This window comes from Lampetra planeri, chromosome 26 (genome assembly GCF_965212315.1).
Source record: "Lampetra planeri chromosome 26, kcLamPlan1.2.h2, whole genome shotgun sequence".
Taxonomy (NCBI): Eukaryota; Metazoa; Chordata; class Hyperoartia; order Petromyzontiformes; family Petromyzontidae; genus Lampetra; species Lampetra planeri.
Window position 1 is genome coordinate 10013300 of NC_136132.1, and position 23468 is coordinate 10036767.

The 23468-nt window shown below is 49.3% G+C and overlaps 1 protein-coding gene across 3 annotated transcripts; it reads right to left on the minus strand.

Moving 5' to 3' along the window:
• Positions 1 to 2243: 2243 nt before the first annotated feature.
• Positions 2244 to 23148, minus strand: DCAF11 (DDB1 and CUL4 associated factor 11). 3 transcript variants are annotated; one of them, XM_078606748.1, is made up of 15 exons: positions 22587 to 23145; positions 18689 to 18813; positions 16983 to 17101; positions 16480 to 16544; positions 14059 to 14159; positions 12745 to 12891; positions 12203 to 12257; positions 11730 to 11798; positions 9858 to 9915; positions 9589 to 9681; positions 8942 to 9034; positions 8248 to 8403; positions 7856 to 8015; positions 6550 to 6656; positions 2244 to 3553 (listed from the first exon to the last, which is right to left on the minus strand). In XM_078606748.1, exons 1-15 carry the CDS (start codon positions 22772 to 22774, stop codon positions 3440 to 3442), a joined length of 1650 nt encoding a protein of 549 aa, XP_078462874.1. In that variant the 5' UTR covers positions 22775 to 23145; the 3' UTR covers positions 2244 to 3439. The 3 variants fall into 3 exon arrangements, with proteins under 3 accessions (XP_078462874.1, XP_078462875.1, XP_078462877.1); XM_078606749.1 differs by having other exon boundaries at positions 7856 to 8008; positions 8250 to 8403; positions 22587 to 23143; XM_078606751.1 differs by lacking the exon at positions 18689 to 18813 and having other exon boundaries at positions 22587 to 23148.
• Between the last annotated feature and the right edge of the window lie 320 nt (positions 23149 to 23468).

The following is a 23468-nucleotide window of genomic DNA, read 5'->3' on the forward strand; positions in this document are numbered from 1 at the left end:
CCATCGTGGATGAAGTATGATCTAATAGCTCCCCCCCCCACTGCCCCCCAGCGGAAGACACGGCGTGCGGAGGCCTTCATCCAGCAGCGGATCCATCGTGGATGTTGTTGCTGATGACACATTTGACTGCAGAGTGAATGCACCGACACAACAGGCGCGCCTCGCCCAGGAATCCCTGCGCAGTATTCGCATGGTTACAGCTCTCAAGCCTTTGGGTGGCGACAATTACGCCGTCATGCTGTCGGAAATGTGATCTCATTGATCGGATGAGATTAATCTCAAATTCCAGCGCAGGGCTTCGTAGTGGGGTTATTTTGTGGGGGTGGATGGAGGTAGGGGTGGAAGTGGCTGAGCGCATCCAAGCTCAATGCGGGCCCACGCCTGCTTAGCTTCTAACGAGATTGTGGCAATTGCGGGGTGATTTGGTCTTCGGCTGTGTGTGGGTATTGATGAACTCGAAGCGATGTACGTACATCTAGCTTTATATAGATTTATATAGCGCCTTAGTCCAAGTCGCTTTGTAATAATTATGGAGTTGTGCATAGGATAGTGGTTGAAATAGAGAGTGGTGGTTATTAAAAGTGTAGTTATGGTGACAGGACAGATGGGAATGGTTAAGTAGGGGTTGGGGTGGTGATAGGGGTAGGCCTGGTCGTAGCTGGGAGGCTGAGGCAGGGAGTAGCAGTAGGATGGGCAAGGGAGAAGAGATGCGCTTTCAGGATTTCTGTATTTCAAACGTAGCTCACGCACCCAGATAGTCCACCAAAATGTGGGACACTCATCCTGTTTGCGAGCACCTGAGGCGAGCAAGGTAGGTAGGAACACGAGGTGTGCTTCAAGCGAGCACCACACGTGGCCGCAGTCTTCCCAGCGCTGATGTTTACATTCTGCACCGGCCATGACTCATCCACTGCTGGATGGCCTCCCTAAATCGTCACAATCTCCCAGGGCATCGCAACGCCACAATCCACCGAGCTTCTGCAAACGAGCAAGATTTCATCGTTCCATCTCCCGGTAGGTGGACGTCCTCTTAAGGGCGTGTTATCTCCCTTGGCGATATCTCCCAACTGTAGCAAAGTCTCGATGACCTCTCCTCGTGACATGTCTTACCCAAGCCCCAACGTCGCCCTACACTGCATACATCTCGTATACAAAGGAGCAAAGTGGGTGTTCACGCACCCAGTTCGCGTCACTGCCAAGTTGCAAATCCCTGGGATCTAATTGCCCACATGGTTTGGAATTGGTCGACCAGTGACAGTGAATAAGCATTAGGACAACCGAGTGACCCTTTCTTTTACCGTGACGCCGGCATTGACCTTACAGAGCCACCGACAGTCAAGACGCCGCCAGGGGTGATCTCATACCCGAGACTGGCGAAAACCTCGAAATTCAAAGCCCTCGGACAGGATCGATTTCCCACCGCAACTATACAAACAAAGGCTGCTCGAATTATCAGCCTGGAGCTGTTCAACCGAGCTAATGTAGGGTTATTTGCACGACTCCATGTATGCGTACATTAATGACCTGCATTAAAAAGGCACCAAACATGCCCGAAAGGTATTCAAGAATGTGTGCTTTGAAGGGGCAATGCCCAAAACGTCACCTATTACTTATCGAAGGCAAGTTTTTTTATGGGTTTTTTTTTTACTGTGCTTGTGTACCATTACCAAAAGCATCACCAAATTCTGTGCGGATATGGGGGTGTGGGCAAGCGCGCTCCAAACCTCGTGACGAATTTCCACGAGGCGATGTCACTCGCCGAGGTGCGATTGGATAAACTTGCAAATGTTTAAATAGAAAACAGACAAGGCCATGGGAGCCTGAAGCAGGGAAGGAAGACACCTCCAGCGTCGTCTGCCCACTCCGCAAGGCCGCCGAGCAACGCGTTGCGCGTGTCGGAAGTGCCGTGTGTTTATAGCACCGTGGTGAGCACAGGTGGTGCACATCTGCCAGTCATCTCAGTCATCTCAACCCACACACCTGGGGTCGGACTCATTACCAGGTTACCTCCCCGCCAGCAGCATCTTCTGGACACTTCACGTGGTCTTAAAAGTGTGCCTAGCCTTGCACAAGCGCCGTGGTTTCACCTAAAAACTACGTTTGGATGCAGGAGCTCAGTAGTGCTGGCTCGAGTTCTCAGGCCTGGCTCTTAGTCACTGCAACCACACAGCCAGTTTGAGCACGTCTTCTGCTACCCACGGGCTAACTGCCGTTTCGTATACAAGCAGACTCTCTGGGGGTCATTAACGAGTGATCGCCTTTAATTGGGACACGGGCCTCTGCAGTATCCATCCTCACATGCATCTGTACAACAGGGTTTGCCTTATAATTACATACAATCAATAAAGGACCTCATTGAACCTGCCAGCTTCCTTGCACACAGACAATAAAACAAGAGGTTAGACGAGACAAACAAAACGTCCCTCTTTCTCGACAGCACACGATGTCCCCCCCCACCTCCCCAAGGGTCACATTTCCAAGCACGAAACGGCAAACAGAAAATACAAAAGTGCAAAAATTTCCAGACGTGAATACGAGAAAAAGGATGGCTTTTTGTACTTCCGGTGGCCGTTTTCGGCATTTAAAAAACAATGTGGCCCAACTGTCTGTGAAAGAAACCATGCGAGACTATTAAAGCGATTGGAGATTAAAAACAAGCTTGCAGTCCCTCCATCCATCTGTCCATTCATCCGCATGTCCCTCCATCTGTCAAACAGCACAGCACAGTCTGCATCCCCCTTTCAAACAATAAAATAACAAGCTAGTGTGTCCTCTTTAATTAAAGAATGGAGCTCACAGGGAAAGTCAGACGCGGCGTGGGGGGGGGGGGCAGTGCGTAGTGTGGGCGGGCGGGGGGGGTAACAAACAAGATCGACGTGACCAGAGTCCTGCGAGAAAAACCTCCTGCCAAGAAGCTCCTCCACATTTCCAATACCAAGTCTTTTAAGTGCTCAACAACAACAAAAAAGCAAACCGACGACGAAATTAAACTCTGTTACATCTCTCTCCCTCCCTCCCGCCACCCCGCAATGACAGGTCACCCCACCCCCCCCCGAGACGAAGCCTTCGTCAGACACGCCCCGGAGGACACCACGCGGGGCGACCGAAGCAAGTCCTGATCGACGTCCGGGACTCCTCGCCCACGAAGCCTGCAGCCCCCGTGAGCCCCTGAACCTGGGGGTCGCTTGTCTCAAACTGGTGGTGGGGGAGGGGGGCGGGGCAGAAGGGAAGGGTGGGGGCTTGTACGTGGGGGGGGGGGAGGGGCGCGCGCCAGCTATCGCAGCCGCGTCGCAGACCTGCGCCTGCGCCCCCCACAGGGCGGCTGCGAACCGCACGCCTGGCTCCTGTTGCCGGCATTCGCAAATAACAAAAAAACGCCGTCATGACCACCGTGGAAGGAGTCGCGCGGGTCGAGGGGCGTCGGGGCTGTGCCGCAAGCTCAGGGCTTGGCCGCCGGTTTGCCGTCGCTGCTGCCCTGGAGGTTGGACGACGGGTCACCGCCCTCGTGGAATTCTCCCTGCTTGTACTGCCACAGGCCCAGCACGCCGTCCCACTGCACGAGCACAAGACAAAGATCCCCCCCCCCGTATAGCCCTTAACATACTTTTCGAGCAAGACGCTGTTAGAGACCACTTATGAAGGCCGGCACAGTACACCAAGGGGTGGGTGGCCAATATCACTCCCAAATGCCTTTATCTCCCCATAGGTGATGTTCACACACCGCATCAGGTATTGATTTGAGGCCAAGTCAACCTTGGGGAGGCCCAGCACCGTTTAAGATAATCGACACTGCTGTTGGGCGTGAGTGGGAATCAAACTCGGGTCATTGGGTTTTTAGCGCAGTGTGCCGATCGCTACGCTCACGCTCCCCATATGCACAAGTACACGCACACACACATTTACGCACACAAGGTGAGACATGTTGCTGGAAGAGATGATGTATGGCGGTCGAGAATAATGACAGTGGCAGCCAGAATGTCAGCCAAAGAATGGCGAGAACCCGCCCGATACGCTGAAGTCAGCTCATGTGCAGGAGCAAGACACGCTGCTGCATCGCATGAGTGGCCTTCATCCAGCAGTGTAATGATCACGGCTGATATTGTAATGTACAGACAGTCCCATACTTACAATATTTTGATCTTACGATGGCGATAGCGATACGACAAAATTGTTAAATATTTTACATTTCGCGCGGCAGGCAAACGCAGCAGCGTAAGAGGTACGATACTGTACGTTGGGACACTGTAAATTGCTCTGTTTTGCTAAATAATCACCATTCTTTAAGACTCCTGGGTAGGCTAGGCCATTTTCGACTTACGATATTTTCGACTTACGATGGGGGTCGTCGTAACGCATCTCCATCGTAAGTCGGGGACTACCTGTATTCCCTTAACTCCTGCAGCAACTGGAGGGACTGCATTCACCATGACGGGGAAATAACTATTGACGTTGGACTCAAAAGGTGTGAACCCAAAATCTTGATAACTCATTAAATCATTATATGCCTACGAACACTGTGGGTAGAAACATGGCAGTGGAACAACATCCATTGCAGTGATCGCCTGTCGTCCTACGTTGAAGCTCCCAGCTTTGACCATCCCGCACTGACCAAAAATGGGGAAGTGTCGTCAAATATCCCCGACGACCGCACGGGCACGAGGGGGCCCTTACTCAGCGGTGGCCTGACAAACGCACACAACGAATGATCAAGACCACTTCATTCCTTGACATTTGAAAGCAGAATTCAGCTCGAGAAGCTAACGCAGCCGAGGCACCACTTCTGCTTCACGGCGACCAGGACCCCCCCACCCCCTTCCCCCCCTTGCCAGCTTCGAGCCCGATCCATCCATCTCGTGAATCCGACCACCCTGCTTTGTCGAAATCTCGCGCACCAGACGCGTGCATCACAACCGCAAGCAGAAGGGCGTGCACCCCGCGGAGTCCGACACCCCGGGGCAGTGCTCGTCACGCACACGGGCCGAACCCCAGCAGGGCGTGCGCGCAGACAGAACTGTTGCTATAAATGGAGGTCGCTCCGGGCAAGAATCAGGCAAAGCGACTCGCAGCTCATCCTGACCACACCCCAACCCACGCCATTAATTCCCTCCGGACCTCCAACCCCTCTCTTGCTACTTAAATTAGAATAAATATCGAACATTTTATCCCAACTTTGCTATCAGCGTCACATCACAAGACGAGGCATCCATTCGGATCTCCCGCAGAGCAGTGTGACCCTGATGGCTAGACAACGGCCCACGGAAGTGAATACCACAGAACTACTTCTGAGGTTTCTTCAGGGCGCGCGGTAGAGGTGGGCGTGTGCCGGGTAACAAAGTGCCTGGGAAACCCCCAAGCCGAGTGCATTTCTGCAGGGCAATTGACTTGGCCACACACACGATAATAACATTTACACACATTTTGTGTGACACTATATTGGTAGTGATGCATAAGCAGAAATGACAAAAGCTTGAAGTGTTCATCAACAACACTTTGTTTGCTCAAGGAAAGCCGAGCTGAGTCTTTAGACTTCATTATCAGGAGAATTCTACATTTAGGATGTTTGGCCAAGTCCACTGTAAGCGGTGGGCTTACGGACGGCAGAAAATCTAAAACCAGGCCTGAAATTACCTCCTCATCCCCCGCTGCCATGTGATGTCCTGTCGTCGTTCAGTCTCACAACTCAACTCAAGAAACGATTACTTCTGTCTGTGGCTTGTACCGCCATGTTCGATCCATTAGCCGAATTTGAAGATTTGCATACACAGTGCACGGAATTTTCATTCGTCCTTAAAAGAAGATTTTTTTCACATACTGCTCTATGCATTTATCCAGATTGAAAGAACTATTTTTAATCGATGAACTGATGCATGCTTACGAGGGGACAGCTGTGATGCGCCTCCTACCCCCCCTCGCAGCCCAGTGGGTTTGGGAGTTACACACATCTCTGTGTGATCCACAAAGCTTGACTCACGGACGTGCGCCAACACCAAGAAAGGGCACGCTAAGATGGACACAGCCACCGTGAGGGAGGGGCTCGAGAATGGGTTCGACCCAGCTGCTTGATTAAAATGAGTCGTACAGCCCATTGACGCTATGAGTGTGAGAGTGTGTGGCTGGCTGGTGCGGCTAGGAGGTGTGGCCCACTGGTGCGGTGAAGTACGTGCAGCCAGATGGTGTCACCGGACTGAGCTGTGAACTGGGTGGATTGGCCAGTGGTGTCATTGAGCAGTTGGGATAGTCAGGTGTCACTGGGCAGTGTGCATGAGATCGCATCTTCTGATTTTGTCTGGTGGGTCTGGTGTGGCCCAGTGTGGTGAATAGATAGAATTGGTTGTCCTGGTGCAGCCGATTGAGTGTGTCTGCGCCGATATGGCCGGTGGTGTGGCTTGTAAGGTTTGGCTGGTAAAGTTCGGCTTGTCAGGTGTCACCGGGCAATGCGTCTGAGATGGTGTGGCCTCGTTTTGTGTGGCTGGTGTGGTGTGTGTCCTTGTAGAGGTGCGGTTAGTGGGAGTGCAACCGTTCTGGCGGTGCCGGTGCGGTTGGCCTCACCGACGTGCTGACGATCTTGCCGTCGTACGGGTGCCAGTGGACGTCGCGCACGCACGCCCGGTGCCCGTTGAGCCGAGCCACCACCTTCCCCGACAGCACCTCGTAGACTACACGCAGGCACAGACACGCCGAGTGCACGCAGATCGAGTGTGCACACACACACCCAATTCACTGTTCTAAGAGACCTGGAACACAAAGTTACGCGAGGAGGGTATGTTTTGTCCATTTGTGATTAAATTAATTTTGGATTTTGCAGTGGCATGGGGTGAACAAAGAAAACTGTGACGATAAAAAATATATAATTTACAGCCAGTTGTTAATCCACTCATAGAATTAACGTCTTTCCACACTATAGATCATGGGGGTTGTTTGATCAAACTTCACTACGCTGCTCAGTACAGATTGGTGAAGTGGAAGGTCCAGGACCGGTTCAAAAAAAACATGCCACTGATGGGCCCAAATCGAACTCAGGTCGTCATGTTCACGGTGCAGTGTGTTAACCACTGCACCACCACTCCCCCCAAAAAAGACATCACAGGGTCTCTTTAACTTTTGCACTTTGATATCGGACATCTCACTTTGTTAATTTACTTTTAAAATGACTTACGTGACAAACATATTTCTCTGAAGCAGAACGCAATTATACTCTTAGCATTGTCAAATGATGAAATGTATAATTCAGTGGCAAACCAATTTAATTCGGTAGCATTCTTACATGTTTTCATCGGTGACTCGGCTGAGACCGTGACTAATGTTGGCCTCAGGCCAGTCATTGTTCGTCATGGAGATTCCTATTCCATGTTTAGTCAACTCGGTACAACCATCGCAGTAGTTTCACCTGGCCACCAAGGAAATTTGTCTGCTCCTTAGATTCATTATTATTTGTGCTATTTATAGGAAGTTTTTTTGCCAGAGTATTGTTTACTTACCAATTACTGTTTTCTATTGTTATTTCTTTTTTTTATATCAATGAAGCATATGTTATTTTTTTTTACTTTCTTACACCGATTAATGAGACCAGGCAGATATAATTGGTCGAATAACTACAACTGAAGCATGTGCGTCAGTCTGAGCGGACACTTATGAACACATTGAATCGCCCGCTCGCTCGGCTAATCACTCGTGAACTCACTTGCCGTGTGACCACGGGCCCACCAGCTCGCCCGCAACCCATCAACCCGTTTGGTCGTTTACCCATCTGCTCACTCACCCACCAGCCCGCATGCTCAGCCATCCACTCAATTGCTCACCCACCCACTGGCCCACCAGCTCGCCCGCCGGTCTGCTCGCTCGCTCGCCCACTCACCCACGACCTTGCCGGTGGAGCAGCCCGTGTAGACGTATCGCTGTCCGGTGCTGAACTCCGGAGAGAAGCGGCAGCGGATGAGGGTGTGTAGCACGCCGTGACCGCGGTACGTCATGACCGACGTGTCACCGGGCAGCTTGTGTTTCTTTAGGGCTGCACCACCAACACCAAACAAAGACCCCCGCCCACCCCACCATATAGCCTTAAAAGACCGTTGGGGACAAGTGCTGTTAGCGAAGGCCGCCAAGGCACACGAGGTTGTGGGTGGCCAGCACCACGCTGCCTTTGTCTCCCGAATGGGCAATGTTTACACATCGCACCAGGTGCAAGCGTGCAAACACACAGACACAGTACACAGGAGATCTTTGTGTTTGCACGATAATGAGTTTCTTACCACGCTTGGGCACCTGCTGCCAGCGGTAGTCCCAGTTCTGCTGCGTGACCGCCTGCCTCGACGCCTCCAGCCCTTCCTTCGGCGAGAAGCGCCGCACGTCCCACAGCTTAATCGACTGGTCCTTGGAGTTGGAGATCAGGTAACGAGCGTCGCCCTGTCAACAACATACACACACGCGCATCCTATGAAAATATAGACCAGGCGTGGGAACCCTTTTCCTTAGTAAGGGCCGAATAGGATTTTAAAATACCGTTGGCTGGCCACACATTAATGCAGGTCACCCACTGAAGGGGTCTCTTCCAGTGGCAGCAGTGACCGAGTGGGATATATATTTGAGATGTGTTGTTGCTACGCCAAGAGAAAATTAAAAATGCCAAACTTGAAAAACATTTTGTAATCCTCAAAGCCGTCAATTTTTCCCAGGTCAGTGACAAAAAACTGATTTAATCCGACGGTTCTGTTTAAGCAGTTGCTGGTGACATCAACTTGCTGCACTTCAGGATCTGGCTAACCAACAGGCGGATGAAACCTGGCTTTGAACCCGTGGTCTCAGCAGTGCCGGCTCAGCATCTCTGACATCTTATCAGCCCCTTGAGTAACTCAAGGTGGTCGGTCTCACTTCGTGACCCCCCCCACCCCCTTTGCTCACCCAATAAGCTCCCCTCCCCCACGCCCAGCATGCCGTCTCTCACCTTCGTGTCGATGAAGGTGACGCCATCGCGGTGTCCGGCGAGCACCCCCACGGGCTGTGGCGAGTCCTCGCGCAGTGTGCGCCGGTCCCACACCTGGGCACCGGGAGGGAGGGAATGGGGGAAGGAGAGGGCAACTCTTGTTTAACACCACCGTAATCGTTCACATTACATGAGAACAACTCGCTTCCCTGGTCGCCTCTGCTTTGACTTACAATGCTTTAAAGCCATCGTATTACACTCTTGGGTAAGCATGCATGAAGATCCATCGGAAAGCTTACGGATGAACTGTTGAGATGAAGAGGGACATTGTCTCAACCCCACGAAGAAGGAAGCAAGGTGTTATAGGCCACTGCCGACATTAGTCGGGACAGGAAAGTCAGGAAGGCGAGCGCATTTTATGCTTCTGTAGCTCCCTGAAGCACACTCGCAAAACATTGGCCTACATCAGACACCAGCAGTAGCCGGCAATGCTGTATAAATGAAGGAGAACTGGAACTGATAATTAAAGTTAGAATAAGAAGCTCCAAGTACACGGTGTGAAATGTCGGACAACGTGCTAAACATCACACGGTGCAACCCATAAACACGTCGAAGAACTACAAGAGCGGGAACACGATCGCGAGCGCGACGCGGCGCCGGCTCCGCACCTTGCAGAGGGCGTCGTCGCCACCGGAGAAGAGGATCTGGGAGCTGGCATCGGCAAACGCCACCGTGTTCACGTCGTCTTCGTGAGCGTCGATCTGCAAGCGTGCACGTCGACACGGGGAGAGGTCAATCCGCCGCCTTCATCACAGTGCGCGGAGCCGCGCTCTCACCCACCACAGGTGGAACGATCGTCCTCGTCTGCCGGGCAGCTCGAGCGGTCGCGTGCGCGTGGCCGACAATTCACGCCCCTTGCTCGCTCGTAATGTCGCACCTTGAGCGTGCGCTGGTTCCTCTCGCGGTCGAAGACGTAGAGGCAGCCATCGTTGGCCCTGACGCACACGCACGTACAGGCACAGAGACCACGTAAATTCACGCTCGCACATACACACAAGCATAATAGCCAATGCGTGAGCGCACGTGGGTAAGTATGCAAAACGCAAGGACACAGGTACAGGTAGGAGCACACCTGTATAAGCACATATGAAAAAACTCGTAAACAACACTGCCTCAAAAGAGACATATATATAAAAAGGTAACGTTTTGGGCAATGCCCCTTCTGATGTGCTATAAAGAAGGGACCTTGTCCATATTATTGACATTATACACATGTGGCGACATGATCCGAAAAACTATTATTAATAATAACATTGATCACAAATTCCCGTGTGTGAAATCATTAATTCGTATGTGAGTCAGTGATGCACACCTCCCTTGTCAACTACGCAACACAAGGTAGCATGGTTAGTGACTTTAAACAATTAAACGACTGTGAGTCATTAAAACAAATATATATCGTTAGCATATCCTTGCCATTGGCTGAATGAAAGGTGTTGTAAATTTTACAGCATAGACAAAAATACACAGGTCATTAAACATCCTGATGACATACTGAAAACATTAATAATCGGCGGCCAAATCCACAGATGTTTGTGATGTGGTACAGATGAGCGAGTCGGTGAGTGACTGACGCGTGTGCAAACATCGCGTTTAATAAAATACGAGCACAGGAAAGAAGTCACATGGCACCAAACCAACGCTACACCCAGGGGCCCCCTCTACAACCGAACGAGACTGAGCAAAGCCACGAAAGGAATCGACGCCCGGATTAAAACCGACCACAGCTGCTTACGACGCCACCATGTCTAGAATTCAACGTGGCCGGACTTGCCTCGACTCTGTGATGAAGCACTAAGTGGAATTGGCTTCAACAAAACCGTGGTTGAAAATTTTACGACAGGTGAGATTCAAACTTTCTTTGTGTTTCATTTAAAAGATACGTTTTTTTTTTCTGCCAATTATGATGTTCCGATTATTTAGTTAGTGTTTAGTAATGAGATGAAGGAATCACCATTTGTAATTCCTGCAAAGAGCACCTTGCGCCAGAGAATGAACCTGGAAGGTGACAATCGCGGAACGACTTCTGGAGTAATTTCAGATGGTTTTCCATATAATGGGGACACTGTCCTCTTAATACACTCCGCATTGAGTGTTTGTGACAAATCAATCAGACTGACATTCTTCATTATTCAATTTGGAACAGTAAGTCTCATAAAGTGAAAAATGTACTTTCATCAATATGCTAGAGATATTTTTGCACAGTTATTGGTGACAGGGCTGACACCATTAACTTGCTAAATTTGAGGACCTGGTTTAATTAACGGGCATTTTAAATCCAGATTCAAAGACAGGATCATGGCAGTTTCGGCAGCACAGTGATCTATTAGCCCCAAGTCTCACTGTCAGAAACGCGCATATTAATAAAAAGGCCGAAAATACTATCACCTTGGTGATCTTCTCTACGGTTTGTGATGGATACGCCAATATAATCGAGCCACAACATGTGAAGCTGCCCGAGTCTGCGAATTGTGTAGCATTTCAAATGTAGACGTGGAGCGATCCAACCCCACAGCGATACGATTTTGTTGTCACAAATCGGTGTCGCGATTCGATTGAAGAATTGACTCTCTGTCACGTTCTCACCATCTCATTTGTATTGATTGTATATTTTTTCCTGTCGAGTTTGTACAGTTTTTTTTCTCTAGCTCCATTAACTAAAGTTCAAGGTTCGCCTATCATTAGCGCAACTCGTATACATTTCGACGAGCACCTCCCGAACCTCTTCATGTCACGTGGTGCGACTCACCCGCCAAGCACCTCGCGGCTGTCAAGCGACACGGTGAGCGAGAAGACGCAGAATCGTCGCTCGTCTGGGCTGCGGGGGACAAACACGTGCATTATGCTACCAACAGCACGTCCACTTTGATTTTCAGCTTTTGTGAAGAGAATAGTACACCACAGCCCTGAACCTCTATCCCTAACCCCAAACCTACCTGTGCAATTTTTATCACTTTACAGTTAAGGATGAGAGCAGTTATGCATTAGCTCTGTCCGCCCATCTCTGTTCTTCTGTCCATCCGTCCTTGTGCCCTCCTGCCCGTCCACATTTCCTTTCGATCATCCATTTATCTTGCCATCCGTCCATTTATCTTGCCGTCCGTCCAATCGTCGGCTGCCAGCTGAGGCCACGCCACTGCACTTCCGCCAAAGTCACAAGCGGGCTGAGGCATTTCCCGGGGCGGTGATGTTGGGTTTGGCGAAATTGTAGCCGAGACTCACTTGAGATCGAGCGCCGTGTGGGTCTCGTGCTCGCCGTAGATGTTGCACACGTGAACTGCGGGGAAGTAGAGGGTGGCGGCGCAATGACCCGGCGATCACACGCGTACATGCAAACACGTACCTATCCAGTGAAACACAGCGACGATAAGACGCTATCAGATAATAGTTCACCCACGGCAGAGAATTACTGTCAATACTATAACCTCCGTATCATAGTCAAATTAACACCAACCAGGGGAGCAGTGGTGCTGCAGTGGTTAGCACACTGTTCTATTAACCTGGCAACCTCATTTTCATTACCACGCCACTGGCGTACAGTTTTGTAATGATATGGTCTGAACCCCCCTTCACAAATCCCGTACTGATCAGTGTGGTGAAGTATGGTCAGATAACCTTCAATGGGTTGCCGATAAAAATGTTTCAAGCCCCATAGTGCCCCATTACTACTTAGTTAGTGCCCCATTAGCATCTCATGAGTGTCCCGTGCCCAGTCAGCATCTTGTGAGTGCCTCTCGAATTCCCCGTTCGTCCCCCGGACTCACTGTAGTCGGACCAGCTGGAGTAGAGGAAGTGTGTGCCGTCGGGCGTGAAGGCCGTGTCCAGCACGCTCCAGCCGACGTCCCGGGCCTTCACCGTCTTGAACTTCTTGAAGCCACCCTTGCGCGCGTCGAACAGACGCACGTTCTGATCTGATGGAGCAAGTGCACGAGGATCAGTGATGCATGTACAAAGACACATGCGCACATGCTCACATGCAAAATACACGTGCATGCATACATATATATGTACAAAACACAAGCGTGGGTGCATACGACCATATAACAATCGTCATTTTCCACTAAGGGAAGGTAATGTCAACACAATTATTGTGGTAGGGTCAGTGCACTTCGAGGTATACGTAACATGTGCACACACAACATACGCACACTTTATGTGCACACCATTCAACACGCATATGCACGCACAAAACAAAGGCACATGCATAAAAGTAGATAACATTCATTATCACAATGCACATATGGGGCACACACAAAACATATATCCAAACAAAACATGCACACACACTTACACAAAACAAGGAAGCCCCACACACTGTAATTTGTGACAAATGCATCAGAGGGAAGTGTGGCAGGCTGGTACAAAACAATACATTTTGCTTTCACCGAATTCACGTATAACAGATGTGCCACCCATCGCAACCTCGCATCTACTTCATTCACCTATCTCCACCATTACATTCAAATGTACCGTTGTTAATTCTTTGTAAAGCGCCTTCATTAAGGTGCTATAGAAAGTCCGATACGAAAAAAAGATTGTTCGTAAACAATGAGAAAAAGACATTAAAACAGAATAAGAGTGCAGGCGGGATAACCACAAGTTTCAAACATCACGCAAAAACGTGTAAAAAGTACATCAGATTATTGTTGGCATTCGCCAGGCCATTGTGCCCCACGATGTGGATGTAGAGACTACTGTGCTGACCAGCCCCAATGAGGACTAATCCAGTCCAGTGGTCTTCACTGCATAACTGCTGCTGTCAGTCGGTTATGTTTCCTGCAATTTATTTTGATGGTGAATAATGCACTTCTTCAGGAACTGCTGATGGTTTTCACATAAAGCACAAAGAACATGTGGTTTTTTACAATTTTTTGTGTTGTTATACTGCAAAAAGGTGCGATTGCGACTATAAGATCACCCTCCCATCATGCCTTGCAAGTCACGCGACACCACCATGCTGCACGTATAATTGACACGGCCTTCTTTTGGAACTGCAGACTCAAGAATCAACATTGTGGCTGCACATAGAAATTAGAGTGTTTGACTCTTTCCCCACACCGCCAGCCCCGCTCACCCACCCTGGCAAGCGGACATGAAGATTGAGCCATCTTGGGAAAACACTCCACAGAACGCTTTCTGGGTGAAGTGCGCCGCCTGTGTCATCTGGTTGGGCAGGAAGCTGAGGGGTAGGCGGAGGGGAGATGGGAGCCAGGAGACACGGGGCGGTGATGCGAGTCGGGGATAGGGTGGAGAGTTAAGAGGCGTCGGGCAAGCCGCTCAAACGGCGGGCGCCACGCGGTTTGTCCGCAAACCGCACGCAGCACGCACATGAACACTCAACACAGACACACAACAGCACCGATCTACACCCTCATTTGTCAAGCCACTTTGGGAGAAGGCCTCCCTCACCCACGTGCGGATCCTGGGGTTTATTTGACCACCCTTCATCATGCTGGTTGGTGCGGGTTGAAGGCAGGGGGCATAGACGTTAGTGCATTATATAGTACAATAATGCATTTCTGCTGCACTGCCCACTGCTGACAACGCAGCAGCCTACGACACCCATTAAATGCACGGTGATTACCCATCCAAGCACTATCCAGGCTCGGCTTTCTGAGATCTGACGAGATTGGGCAATTTCTGGGTGAATTGGCCATATGCCCATAGCATAATTGCAATGTAATTGTAGAAGACAAAAAACACGGAAAATGCACGGGCGAGATGCAGACACCACCACACAACGCATATCAGAAACAAGCGCTCGCGCGCCCCCTGCCTGTAACGAGTGCCAGACGCCAGAAGCTGCGTGGGTTCAAACAGTGCTCGCTTCGCTCTAGAGCAGCGTTTTTCAAAGTTTCGTCCTCCAGGTGATGGAAATGCAAGTTGATCAGAAAATAAAGACAAATTTCATACATTTTGTGTCAGACATTAAATAATATTTTACTCATATTTAATAAAAAAAAATGAAGTTAGCTAAATTGCCCTGATTAAACTATCCTAACCCTAAGAGATATGCCTCCCCTATATGCATATATATAAACACCTTATTGCTGCGTTTAAGAAAAATATTGTTCCGGTAATATGAATAATTTAGTATTTCTGGTATTTAGAGAAAAGTGAATGCGTTTTGCCACCAGGGGTGGGGGGGGGGCTGGTCCGCGGGTCAAACAAGTTTGAGAAACACTGTTCGAGATGAAAGCCATCCATGATGTTGACTCCATGTCCCTGTTCAGACTTTAATTTTATTTCAACTGCTAAGGCCCACTGAGCAAAGCAGCTTTTTTACAAGGGCAACTAGGTCAAGTCATCCAGGCTCAAGAACTTCCCCTTCTCCTCTGCTGCCTATATCTGCCTGATCAACCCCCCCCCCCCGTCTGTGTCTCTCGAGAATATGCCCACTGTTTTTAAACATTTAGAAGCCGTATAAATATTAATGTTATTGGAACACAAAGCCACCAGATTATAATCAAACTTCAGCGCTCACCATAACCCTATAATATCAATATAATACACTTTAGTATTCCATGAAAGCCTCAATGAACCTTGACAACTTTTCAAGTCGAACCTGCAACATTTGGATATTTGGACAATCCCAGGTGGTCTCTAATCCAAGTACTAACTACAAGTTCAAGCGGTCACCACGGACATTGCCGCTGATGTCACCGCACCTCGGCCATCGGCTCCTTTATTTTGCCAGAACTCGCAGCTTTAGACACAGCTGACATCCGACCTCCAAGGTCGGCTCTTACATTACAAACGCCAGCATCCATAATGGCAGCGTGTGCCAGCGTTAATAATTTCCACACCCTACAGAGCGCCACTCTTCTGACCTGCATATTATTAACTTGGGCGTAAAGTGCAGACCAGCCCTGCCACATTTAACTCTGGTTATTTCACCGCGGGCCAACTACAAGTGCATTGCGTATCATATTGCTATTACTGTATGAAAAACAAACACGGCGTTGTATCGTATTACCGGCAAAATTTCAGCACGCTTCATGAACAATATGATCGTCTCTTAAGACGATGTTGGATGTGAGGTGTAATGTGCTGCATCGGTTGCAGAGGCAACGAGAACAGATGCCTCTGGCCACTGGAGTACAGGTGCACGCACAGAATGGTAGGGATGTTTTGACTGGATAGGGTAAGCAATGTGAGGGTTTCTAATGGAATCGTTTTTAATCGTGAGGAGAAAGATGATCCGACAGCCATTATGAAGCCCAATCCACTTAGCCACATCGGATAGATAGATCTTCAAAAAAGTACCAACGTTGACATGACGATAAGCAGCGGCAAAGAAGCGTAACTCCTTAATACATTTGACAAAAAAACAGACAACGGCAGCGCAAATACAAGCTGGGGAGAGCAACAGCCGAGAGGGCGATCAAACTCAGTGACAACGCAGGAACATTAAACACGCAAATGGCTTTACACAGATGCCCTCAAGACAGGTACTGACCTCCCCCTGAACCACAACCTCCGACCCCTGGACCCCTCACCTGGTGGTGATGTGTGAGCACTCCCCCTGGGAGAAGGCACTGCTGCGACACATCCCGCGCTCCCTCTGCCATGACAGATCAATGCGAAACGCGGTTAATGGCGGCGGTTTACCAGTTAGCAGCGATGATTATTGGTTAACAGCACTGTTTATTCTCATTTTGTTCAGTTAGTGGCAGTGGTTGTTGTGGCTGTAGGTTGTGGCGGTAATCGGCAGTTATTCTGAGTGCTTAGTGGACAGCAGCAGTGGATTGTGGCAGTTGTTTAGTGGTTGTATTAATAATCTATGTTGGACTACATTGGTGCATGACAACATTAAGCAGGTAGTGGTAATGATAGCTTGTTGGATGGCAGGCAGTCGGGTGTTCATGCAGGAGTGGGGGCTGACGTCGATATGGGCTGTTGAGCAGATAGATGGTGTTGTGCGAAAGCCAGAGTGCAGAGGCTGGTGTGCGGGCTACTGTGCTGGCCGGAAAACAAGTGTGCAGGCTGCCGTCATGCTCACCTTGTGGAGCAGGTGTGTGAGACCCCTGATTGGACGGCCTCCCAGGCCGCCTGTGGCCAGCAAGATCTGCTGCTGAATCTCACTGCAATCCAGCTCCTTGGTGTCTGGGTTTTGGTCAACTGCAGCCCAATCAAAGAGCAGCAACAAATAGACAGTAGTCAGTGCGACGTGATCACCAACACCGGGGCTCTGTAAGAGTCTCAGAAGATGAGGTTGAATCTGTGGCCGAAACCCATTTCTCCTGGATGTGCAGCAGTACATGTGATGCGGTGAGATGCATGGTGTTGGAAGGACAGGGAGTGAGATGAAAAACGAAACCCATTGCGGGATGACGCAACCCAAACCACATAACACTGCACTTATTTTATACACAAAGTACCCAGGCTCTGTGTCTTGGGCAGTCCAACGTGAGGTTGAAGTTCCGTTAATGACAACAACAAAAACTTTAAAAGATGGATTCGAACCATGGACCTCGGCACCAAGCGGTGAATGTGCGACCACTGGGCCATTACGAATGCCGGCGTGGAAGTGATACAGCTCTAATTTGCCCGACTGTGAATTTAAAGTGGTTTTTATTCGTTAAAAATAACGTTTCAAACTTGCGTCAGACAGACCAGAATACACGGCCTACGTACCTATCTAGAATAGAAGTGCAAATTGTTTTCTGGGGTAAAACTTCTCTTTACTAAAGATGTCGGTTCACGGCCATCGGGATAAAGACCCTTGGTGACCATGAGCATCCAATCATAGGTCTGGTTATTATACAAACCAATGCAACAATTAATGTTAATTTTAAAGCTCACGATACACATCGAATTGCGCACGTAACAAGTGACTTAAAAACATTATCTGTCTATTTGTAATGCATGTGTAGGGACATATGACGTCACTACTGTGTTGGGTCTGCACGGGTGCTGTAGGCGGGGTGTCAGAGGTCGCGTCAGGCCGTGACACTCTGCGTGAACCCGACAGGCCACGTGACCGGACGAAGGGGGGCTAGGGGCCCCAGTGGGGAGCTTGGTGGTCACGTTGCAAGGGGCCCAGACCTTCCCGAAGGATCGGGAAGGGGGGCGTGTCCGAGGGCGGGGCCAGCCACGCCACAGCGGTTATAAGCGGGGTCTGAAGAGAGGGCGCGGCTGTTCGACCCCGGGAATGAAGACACCATCAGCGGTCCTCGAGTCTCCGATCTTCGTCCGTGACCAGGCAGCCTGTTAACCTGCCCTGGTCACGTTATATAGTATTCCCCAGAGTGTTAGTTAAATTAAGAACGGTGGTCACTACCTGAAATGTCGTGTTCAAGTTGTTTGTTTTGTTGCCTCCAAGTTAGGTGTGCGCCTCAATCGAACCCATTACATATGTGGCCGAAGATGAAATGATCAAGTATGTTAATGAAATGTCAGATTTCAAAAGCTAAGCAGATTTGAGTCTGGATAGTGCTTGGATGATGCCGCTCAGGTTGTCATAGGCTGCTGCAGCAGCTATAAGTCGTGGGTAGAAAAGGTCTGTCCAACAAAATCGATTGTTGTACTATACCAGATTCCAGGTCTATTTTTGCATTACATTACAAAGAGGCGTTTGAGTGGTACTTGGGTGCTTGTCATGTGACAAGGGAGGGTATTATGTTACTAGGGGGGTTATTGCAATATCAGGGAGTTTACCATTTTACCAGGGAGGGTATCACATTACCATGGCATTTATAGCATTACCAGGGGGATTATAGCGGTCTCCCAGTCTCCCGTCCCAGCCACTGTCGCTGTCTTCATCCGACTCGGAGAAGTTGCTAACCAGGTGCAGCCCTGTGCCGGCATTGCGGATGAGCCGCACCTGGCCTCTACACGCGCACACACACACACGATGATCTTATACAGAGTAGACAAGTGCTGTTAGAAGGCACCTACTAAGGCCAGTACGGCAAACGAGAGAGGGGGTGGTGTGGCCACAACCACTGGGTTAAGCACGCCTGTGCTGAGGTTGATTACACAATGCACCAGGTATTCATTTTAAGCCCGAGTTGACCTAGAAGAGACCCAGGACTGGTGCAGACATTACTCGCCACTGATGGTAGACATGGACAAGAATTAAACTCAGGTCGCCGGGATCAGAGTGCAGATAAACAACCGTGCCACATCTCACATGCACACACGCACTCGTGCTAAGCAAACAATCACTCCTTCTAGTATTATAGACTGTAGGGTCATGTGCAGTTAGCAAGCATATACTGAACTAAGCTTAATTTAATTATGTTTAACCAGGTGAGAACTCAAGAGACCATGATGAGTCTCATTTGCAAGAGTTATCTTAATGTATATGTCTCAAGTCAGTCATTTGTGGGCAATTCTAGAATTAAGCAAGTTTGGTCACTTACGCCGGCACACGATGCAAATGACGTCAGGGGATCTTTAAGGTCCACTATAAACAAACTGTTACTGCACCCACGTTAATAATCAAGGCGGCCGCTGGATTCAAACCACTAACCTCTGCATCAAACGGCGAATGCGCTAACACTGGACCATTATTTGGGTCATTACTACGCACAAGTGGGTGGTGTGGCCAGAACTGCAATGTTTACAAACCACACAGGGTAGTTGTTTACAGAGTTGATATCGAGGTCAAGGACAGGTTCAGATATCACTTTCCTCTACTGTTGTCATCTGAACTCAGGTTGCAAAGATTGTAGCACAGTGTGCCGCCTTCAGCACCACTGCTTTACACAAAGCACATGCACAGTCTCACATGCACGCATACATATACAAGCATATATACAAGCACACACAGGAGTTGTTAACAAGCATTTACTAAGGGCAGCATGGCACATCGAGGCACAGCACACAGTGGGGGTGATGTGGCCAGCACCACGCATTCCTAGCCACCTTTGTCTCCATAGTTTTGATGTTGATCACACACTCCACCAGGTACTTATTTTAAGGTTGACTTGACCAAGGAATGGCCCAGAAGTGGTTGAGACAACTTGCCACTGTTGTGCATCATGTCCAAGAACTAAAATCACGTCATTGGGATCATAGCGGAGCGCATGAACCACTGCACCACTGAGTTTAATATACATGCATCCACATAAAAAAGACAAATATCCCCCACTGTAGCCAAATAAGACATGTAGACAGTGCTGTTATGAAGCACCTATTAAGGCTGGCATTGCGCATTAAGGGGCGGTGTGGCAAATACCATGCCCACCCGCCTTTACCTCCGAGTTTGAATAGATGTCAAGTATGCGTGGATTTTCTTTAGGAACCCTGGCTTCCTTCCACAGGAAAGCAATTGCAGTGCTTAAAATAACAAATCACCGAATGAAAGTGAGTCTTTGGCCACGCTGAGCTTTTCCTGGATGAAAAGAATAATCGTATAATCCCTTGGTAGTCTAATTGGTCGAGACTGCGAATTAATTTGCCTCGTGCAGGAGCTAGGTGGATTGCTCGATTACTGCATCACGAGACTGGGAGAGATGGTGGGAGATGGTGGCGGCTTGGAGAGGCGTTCATCCTGCACAGGATAGATCAAGGGTGGCACAGTCGGGTTTTTTACAATCGGGTTTAGTCTTTTTATATTAAACCCGATCATCTGAGATTGGGAGAGATCCCGTTTAATTGGTTCTAATTGCAGAACCGCACTTCTCAACGATGGGCTTCATCCATTCCAAGCTAAGGAACTCACTGGCGCCCACGATTGTGGAGAAGCTCGTGATCATCAAGACCAACCTGCTCGCCGCATTCTACGACTACCCCGTGCCCGACGGCCCCCCCGAGTACGATACCAGCACCGACGAGGAAGCAGCCTAAGCCTATCAGAGTTTCGTATTCATTAAACCAGGTTTTAATTCCCCGAAATCGGGTTTAATTGTATTAAAGAAAAAACCCGATGCCTGTCGCTGGAAAAATCGGGTTTTTTCCACCCATGGAATAGATCATGGCCGATGATGACGCGTGCAACAATTCGACCCTCACCCAAAAATATTGCTTTGATTAACTTTCACATTTCAGGCTTGGGATGCAATTCTTGTTTTGCTTAAATTGTATTGCTTCTAGGTTTGTTTGACGATTTGTAACATTTTGTTCACTCCACCGGCCTGAACGTAAAATTACTGATAATTTTGAAAAAACTTCATACATTTTTGCGTACATTTTATGCGTGTATCCTGAGATTAAGAATCGATTTTAATCACTCAATTGCAACATGTCTGATGAGTAATTCCCCAATATAAATAAGGATAAGAATGGCAGTGATATTAATACAGTACAACACTAAGAAGACAGGCATCATCATCTTTCCCAACACAGCTCCAAGTGGAATGTTAGCAGGATGATGCTAAATTAAGAACATTATTTGCTTTGTCACTACTCTACTGCAATAGTGGGAAGAGCTGATTAAGGTTGGTGTGACGTAGGGCTCAGGGGTTTATTGTCATAGGTTGAGTTTAGGCTTAAGATTTTGGGAAATCGATTAGGGGGGTTGGGTTAAGGTCCGACTTGTGTTAAGTTTATGGTTACAATTACGAATCGGGTTATGATTATGGTTAGGTCTAAGGCGAGGTGTTTGGTTATAGTTGGAGCTTACATTCGGAGCAATATTAGGGGTGAGGTTTAAGGTTTGGATTAAGAAATGAGTCAGTGTTATGGCTTTAGTTATGGGTAGAATGTGAGTTTTCGATCGTGCATATTGGGCCTTTGGCCAGGACCACAGTTTCGGAATCAGCGTTACACACTTAGCTGCCTCCACCCACCCAGTTTGGCATTATCTTCTATTTTTGTTGCGATGCAATCCCATTATTATTCCTCTAGATTCCTACTCCGATAACAATCTGGCATAGACCGCATGCCAACCCTGACCCATGGAATAACACAAGGCTGACATGACCCCCTCCCCCTACCCAACAGGACTGCCACCCCATCACGTCACAGCCAGAGGTTTCGTAACTACTCAAGACACTCGTTAGAAAAAACAAATGTCACGGGCCGGGACATTTGTTGATTTGTTTTTTTGAGGCCCACTCTCCCCGCCGTTACATCAGGCCCGTGACACATCGTGGCCTCACAAACGTGCAGATATTCTCAAGCCACACCCCTGTGTTTATCTTACACGAAACCTCTGTACTGTTACTTGTTTTAATACAGTACCGTATTTGAGAACAAAGGGCATGCGAAGGCAAACAGAGGCGTTCGCATGCGGGCGAGGCCATAGAAAACCACGCACTCGAATTACCAACGACTTAAAGGGGGGGGGGGAATAGACCCACGAACCTGACCATAAAACAAACAAAAAAATCCAGCCCTAGGAATTATGGGCGAGACTAATGACGGAATGGCAGCCAAAGGCACGATAATGCCCCCGAGAAGCGGACACTGGCCAAGCATCGCATTTGGCCGTGATGGGATGGCAACGACGTGGGCCTTCGTCCACAAGTGGATAGACCACGACTCGCGATGATCGCAAGCACCGTTCTTACACACGGTCAGCGGTAAGTGAAACAAGGCGGGTGAGGAAAAGCTAAACGAATGAGTGAACAACACTTAGAGCGGCTTGTCAAGCCAGCAATACAGCAGCTGTACACGTGGTAGGGTTGGCGGATCACAGAAGGACGGGCGAGGCCACCTGTGCAGCAGGAAAGCAAGAATCTGCGCCAAATCCACGTCTTCATCTCCTTCCTCGCTGCTGTCCACCTCCCTGACGACTCCTCCTCCTCCACCACCACCACCCGCTCCTCCTCCGGCCACTGCTCGCTCCGGCTGCTCGGCTCCATCGGCCTCGGCGGACATGGTCCTCGATGCTCGAGATCCCATCACAGGTCGGTGTAGCCGAGCATTGCGGCCCCACGCAGACGGCGAGGCCCCGCGGGCCGCGCGGAAAGGGCCGGCGAGAGGAACCGAGTGTCGTGTTGAGACCGCCGAGGGCCAGAAGGAAGAAGAACGAACGGGGAACGCCGGATTAGAAGCACCGTAGAGCGGCCATTGAGCGACCCCCCCCACCCCCTACTGAGATAGGGTAAACAAGGTGGACAAGTCCAACTCAAACAGGAGGGGTGCAGAGTAGCGTAGTGTCAAGATGCCAAACTAGGGATATGTTTACGGTTGCATCGGCAAACTGATTAAATTTGTTTATAATTATATTGCATAGCGGCGGATATGGAACGTTTCGTTGCGAAATTATAAAGTTGGCGTGGTTGCGAAATCGCTATGCACCCCTTGACCCCAAGTGATGGAATGGTCGAGTCCGCCTACCCCCCCCCACCGGGGAGTGGAGATGGGAGGCGCTCTACGGATGTGACGTGTCCGGGCGGAAGTCGCCTCCCTTGTCTAGGCCGCGGTGCCACTTCGGAGGTTTTACCTCTGACAAAAGTAGACAAATCCATACTCTTTGGGGTTTTTTTTCGGTAAAGTCACTTAGGTATAAAATCAAATAAATCACGTTTCGGGCGTCCATCATCAGGTGGGAAAGCGCTTGTGTTGCGCCCGAAACGTGATTTAATTTATTTTC